The sequence below is a fragment of the Strix aluco genome, chromosome 2 (assembly GCF_031877795.1).
Source record: "Strix aluco isolate bStrAlu1 chromosome 2, bStrAlu1.hap1, whole genome shotgun sequence".
Taxonomy (NCBI): domain Eukaryota; kingdom Metazoa; phylum Chordata; class Aves; order Strigiformes; family Strigidae; genus Strix; species Strix aluco.
Window position 1 is genome coordinate 126,098,138 of NC_133932.1, and position 6,348 is coordinate 126,104,485.

Sequence of the window (6,348 nt, forward strand, 5' to 3'; positions counted from 1 at the left end):
TCTCCTATGAAAATATTTTTCTCTTGGCACAACCAGGTTTCATTCCTAACCTCAGATGGTCTGACTACCTTGTGAACAATCAGCCACTTCTACTGATTAAACAAACATGAAAAGAAATTCATTCTCTTTAAAAAGCAGTTTTCTACAGCTTTCGTAACAGAGAAAATGAAATAAAAAAATAGGGTCATTTTGTGCTACTTCCTTTCTTTAGTTTTATTGAGTGTCAGTCTAAATAATTAATACAAATACAAAGTTACTTCATTTTATGAATATTAAGAGACTTTACAGTATAAAATTCCCTGAGATAAAATATGTAACTGAAAGGATCACATAATTCTCTATTCCATTTACACCATAATCAAAAAGTAATATTATTTCTTACCCTTATAAAAAACAGAAGATAACGATCTTCCCTCCTCTCCCTCCACCCCAATATTTTAAGGCATGGAATAAAACACTTTTACAAAATATATTCAAATAGACTTTTCTACTTAAAATAGAAAATAACTTTGCTTAATTTTTACAGATGGATTATACAAAACACCTGCAATATCTTGTGGAGTCTAGTACCTGATCTACAATCCAATTTGCTCAAATATTTTATTCATCTTTAGACTTGAGCCCTACAAAGCAAATTACAAAAGCCAGTCCTTAGCTTACACTGGTACACTAAATATTAGCCGGTAGAGTGGATGAGACGAAACTAAAGCAGATTTATAGAGATGCTGCATTACTGACTTCAGCAGCTGTAGACCAGGGCTGAATTTCCTCCTAAATCTAAAGGGAAAAGTGTGCAACACTCACTCAAGAACAACAAAACTAGAAAAGGCTTCTTTTCTCTCAAGACAAGTGCTCTGCAATAATTATTGCGAGACTACAGTTTTCATTATACAATTCCTGACAACACTCAATGCGTAACTTAGGAATACAGCACAAATGTGACCACCTTATTCAAACATGATGATTTAATTATTGCATAGCTCTTTTCTAAATTTTATAAAACTCTAGTTCATCAAAGATTTCAACTGCTTTTCTTAGAGAGGCTGAGAAAAAAGTATGGGTTGTGATCTTTGGAAATTCCCATGCTCCTGTAGTCTGATCTTCTGCCTGTGGCATTCCTGATTACACAGAAGAACTCTGTGCCTGGAAAATTTCAGAAAATGCTAAAAAAATTTAGGAGGACTGAAAAAAAAAGCACTTGTTTCAGCAGGCCAATAAAAAGTAATGCAATCTTAAATATTAGTTCACCAATTTTCAGACTGGGTTTTTGTATACATTTACATGAACTGTGATAAAAACTGAACATAAAAAAAGGATAATTCAAAGTGAGACAGATTCTATCATCCTGACTTAGCTATGACTGTTAATGCTATACTTAAATTAGATTTTTAAAATTATCAAAATCAATTTTATGGGAGTAGCAACCACTGGTACAGAAACAGATGAGCATGCCATGAAGAACATGCTTTTGCTTCAAGCAATCGCTTAAGACCTGTTCAAGTGAAAACACAGCATTAGGGACCATCACTACTACACTCCACGCTGCGTTGACTGTATTCTGTCCTTTCCCAATAAAATTTCTACAGCAACACTGGCATTACCAACAGAAAGATTCATGAAGCCATCCTTCCTTGCACAAAAGCAGAAGGGAATAAACATCGGACCCAGCAAGATCTGATCTGGTAAATCTGTGCCAATTATTATTGAACTTCATTGTTATTAGATTTTTTTCAATAATCCTTGGTTCCATGCTTACTTAATCATGGGGAACTTCTAATTTAAAAAAAATTACAGTAGGCTGCCAGCTCATAAATCTTAAAAGCACCTACCCAACATCTCTTACTGCTCAAGTCAAATCTAATTCTTTTCTAACCTAAGCATGACTCACAAATGACAGTAAACTCACCCGTTCTGATGCCCATCTTTTATTTGCAACTTTCTTCTTTCCCTACCTGTTCTGTACCCATGATTTTATTCTGAGTGAAGTCTCTGGGTAACTCCTTAAATAGGAGCTGGACAAATCCCTTAGTCATTTGTGCAGGACTCTTGTGGCTTACCATTTTTTGCCACCAAACCTTATAGTTAAGGGCAGGGAGGACTCAACTTCCTGAAGATGTGTAACTGCAATTGAAGTTTCTTTCCGAATTTCACCAAGGAACATTACATGTAACCAAAATGTAACCATACACTCACTACTAGGAAGACTCCAGCAAAACGGCAGAGTCTGAAAGGCAGTAACTACCATAAATGCTCCCAGTAGGCACTGAGAGAAGGAAATTTTATCTTAGGAACCTATTTATTGATTAAAAAACTGAGCTGGAAAAACTCCTCAAAACCAAAGGGAAAAAAAAGTAAATCTTTCCCTTTTCATATGCTTTCCTCACACAAACTGTATTTTACCAACAGCCTAGATCTTATTCTCTACAGTAATTTTCTTTTTGAAAGGCAGTGATTTGGGACTTGAGTTTGGGGGGGGGTGGTAATTGTTAATTTACGAACAGCAAAGCGGCATTCTGAGTAGTCTGTCACCCAGCAGAATTTTTAAAAACGCATGCCATAAACCAAATCAATTGCTACACAACAGGACTGTCTAATGATACTAGAGAAGTGTTAAGCCTTTCTGTATACATATTCAATATAGTAATAAAACCCCTGCAGTTACAAGCCTTTCCCTGCTTTTTCCTATATGGCAGTAATTCTACAGAGAAAAACATTCAGATTCCTGTAAACATTTTCTAATTCCTGAATAAAGGGAGGGTGGAAATGTTCCAACTTTTTTTCTACAGTTTGTCTTTTCCTGTACTTAAAGTTCTTCTCCACTTTTATACAGGATAAACGTGCCTATGGTTTTGGTAGGCATTGGAAGAAATACTCTACACTGAGCTGTATGTTCCACTCGGATCCAGTCCCCTCCATACATTTTTTCCTAAATGGAATTATTATTTGGCTCAAAACATTATTAGTTGGCTGATGCAATTTCAAACATTGCTAAAAAGTGCTACTGTATCGTTACATTCTCACGTTCAACACTTGCGGCTCAGAATCTGTCTGCAAATAGCTTGCATGCACATAATAATCACTGTTAAAAATAGTCACTTTTGTCTTTGGAGTACAGAAAGCCAGCGCTGATCATGTATCCCCCGTAAGCAGAAGAATGTTTCATGGTCCAGGAAGCTGTCATAACCGACAAAATTGGTTTCAGCTGTACGGCTGAAGAACTTGGCATCGGTGTTTATGTCGAGCCATGCACAACTGTAAAGGCTTCAGATCTGTATGATGTCTGGAAATTTAACTTTGCTCTTTAAGAATCATCTCGCCTGATGTTTCTTTGTACTTTCATAATTTTGCACTTCAATAAAAACCTTCCTTCAGCAGGGTTTTCACAGCTTGTTTACCTGTACCTGTATGCTTCTCTCACTGATGACAGCCTTCCGCATGTTACCTCGGCTAATGATCTCTGTGAGACCCATCCTGCCCTACGCCTTGACGTGGCCCACGGCTGGCACTGGCTGGCCAGGCAAGCCTCACCCGCCAGGAACATCAGCTTTCAAACCAGCTGGCCAGATTTCGTACAGTCTTGATTTGATTTCCGGCTGCCCTCACAGCCTCGCAAACCTTGCAGAAATGCTCGTCCCAGAACGAGGTGACGTGGACCTCGTACTTCTTCCTCCAGGCAAAATACCTCCTGTAGTTGGGTTTGTTTTTATCGAGGAATTTCAGGTAGGTGGCCAGCAGCCGGGGGCTGGGGAAATCGTCGACGTGAATGAAGGAGTCGGGGGGGATGAAGCGCTCGTAGTTGGCCCTGCGGGGTCCGAGGACGACGGGCACGGCGCTGGCGGCGAAGGCGTTTCTCCAGAGTTTCTCAGTGATGTAGTCGGTGTGCTGGGAGTTCTCGAAGGCCAGGTAGAACTTGTAGGCCGAGACGGTCTCCACCACGCCGCCCTCGGCCAGCGCCAGCCCCCGCGCCCCGTACACGTCGATGGCCAGGTGCTCCTTCAGCTGGCGGTAGTAGCGCACCCGGGCGTGCTCCTCGTTCCAGTTGCTGATGACCCAGGCCACCAGCCGCGTCTTGCGGGGCAGGATGAAGGGCCGGGGCGCCGGCGGGGCGTAGAGGTACCCGTAGGGCACGAAGACATCCGAGTCCCGCCGGTAGGACATGGTCCAGTTGAAGAGGCCAGCCAGCCCCCGCAGGCCGGGCGAGTGCGAGGGCGACTCGAAGTTCATCCACACCCAGAGCTGCCGCGGGGGCCGTGGCGGGGGCCCCCGGGGCAGCCCCCCGGCGCCGTGCAGCGCCAGGTCGCGGTGGTGGAAGAGCACCGCCTGCGCCTCGGCATAACGGCTCCGGTCGGCGCTGAGGCGGCAGCCTGTGATGTTGTAGCGGCGGCGGCAGTCGGCCATGCGCCGCGGGCGGCCGAAGGGCTCCCACCACAGCAGCACGTTCACCTCGCCGCCCCGCCGGCCTCCCCCCGCGGCCCGCGGCGCCGCCGCCGGCTCCGGCAGGCAGGCGTAGAGGGCGAGGGCGGCGGCGGCGCCCAGCAGCCCGGCCGCCAGCGCCCACCGCCGCCCCTGCAGCCGCCGGCGCCACCGCCGCGGGCAGCCGGGCCGCCCGGCGGGGCGGCGGCGCGGGGCCGGCTCCATCCAGGCCGCCCGCTGCCGCCGCTCTGCCCTTCGCGGCCGCCGCGGGGCAGCCGCGGGGCCGGGGCCGGGGCCGGCCAGCGCATGCTGCGGCTGGGGCTGGGGCTCGGGCTGCTGCCGCCGCCGCCTCTCAGCCCCCACCCCCTGCCCCGGGGAGGTGCCGCTGCCGCCGCCCCTCCCGGCCATGCCGGACCGTCCTCCCCGGGCGGACAGCGGCCCCGCGGCCGCCCGCCCGCCGCCGCGGTCCGCCCCCGGGTGCCGCCCTGCCCCGCCCGCGCTGGGCCGCGCCGCCTCGGCCCGGGGGAGCGCGGTGCTCGGGCTGCCGGCAGGGCTGCGGGGCCTCATCCCCTCCCCCGTGCGGCAGGTGCAGGCAGTGGCAGCCCCCGGGCTCGCCGAGGCGGCTGCAGGCAGCGTGTGGGCAATGGCAGCCCAGGGGGTTGCTGAGGTGGCCGCAGGCAGATGCAGGCAATGGCAGCCTTTGCTCCCCAGCCCACACAGTTGCTCATCCCCAACTCAGGGCTCCAGAGGGAATTTGTGTCTCCGCACTCAGGAAGGGCGTCCCTGGCCACAGCCCAGACCCCAGCAGGCACAGGAGGGGTTGTGGGGACGGCTCCCAGGGGGCTTCGTGGCACCCGCACCCCGTGAGCACAGGTAGGAGCGTGGGGCAGAGGACCATGGGCAGAGGACATCCCTGCCAGGCACACCACACAGGCCGACACAGTCTCCCTGCCCTCTTGCCCAGGAGACAGCAGGACTGCTCCGCTGCTTCCCACGCGCCGCCTTGCTTCTTGTTTCTTCCGCCCATGCCTGAACTGGAGTCAGAGGTTTTAAACTCCAGCAAAATGGTGTTTTCACACCAGCTGCGCCATGGGTCCCATGCTGTATTCTGTGGCCTTGCAGGGAAGTACCCTGGGGGATTTTATTTTAAAACAGTTGCAATTTAGAGAGTGAAGTTGAGAGTGAATAAATCACTTATTTAGCAAAAAAAAAAAAGACTGACAACAGCTACGGTAGCTTTGAACTCCTGTCAAATTCAAATAGTTTCAAGCACCTCTAAAAGGATTAACAATTTGGAAAACTAAAACAAAAGAAACTAAGAGGAGGATTTTTTTGGTCCTTTTATAACTTTCTTGGAACTACGTATGTTTACATTAACATTTTTCAATCTCACATATTTAAAAACAACAGTCATAGAATCATAGAATGGTTTGGGCTGGAAGGGACCTTAAAGATCATCCAGTTCCAACCCCCCTGCCATGGGCAGGGACACCTTCCACTAGACCAGGTTGCTCAAAGCCCCGTCCAACCTGGCCTTGAACACTGCCAGGGTAAAAAACCTTATGGTTACCAGAAAATTACTTTTTCCAGCTCTGTTTCACAGAGCTGGTATGAAAAAGTGTACATCAGATAGGCTCAAATCTCTTTTCCCCCAAGTCATTTGCTTCAGTGAATTAAGAGATCATTGATTCACGCAGTTCAGGGACTGTTCAGAACTGGAGAGTCTCCAGCTCTGACACTACGTGTTTTCATACCCATCAGCTATAGATCCAAAGTCCTCTCATATAGATCTGCTGAAGGAAGCAGAGTTACATCAGGTGTAAATTCTCACTGACCATTTGGATTGCAGCATAGCTTTTACATAACACATAGGTCAAGGCCCTGTGACTTGTCTCTATAACAGTAAAAAAAGTGATTCAAGCCTGTTTACCACCA

At 48.2% G+C, this 6,348-nt stretch overlaps 1 protein-coding gene across 1 annotated transcript; it reads right to left on the reverse strand.

Annotated features, from left to right (window-relative positions):
* Positions 1-202: 202 nt before the first annotated feature.
* Positions 203-4,821, reverse strand: LOC141919849 (alpha-(1,3)-fucosyltransferase 4-like). The gene has a single exon (XM_074816243.1). It carries the CDS (start codon positions 4,819-4,821, stop codon positions 3,541-3,543), a length of 1,281 nt encoding a protein of 426 aa, XP_074672344.1. The 3' UTR covers positions 203-3,540.
* Between the last annotated feature and the right edge of the window lie 1,527 nt (positions 4,822-6,348).

Coding starts and splice junctions, on each gene's coding strand:
- LOC141919849 (XM_074816243.1), bottom strand. CDS start 4,821: ATGGCCGGGAGGGGCGGCGGCAGCGGCACCTCCCCGGGGCAGGGGGTG.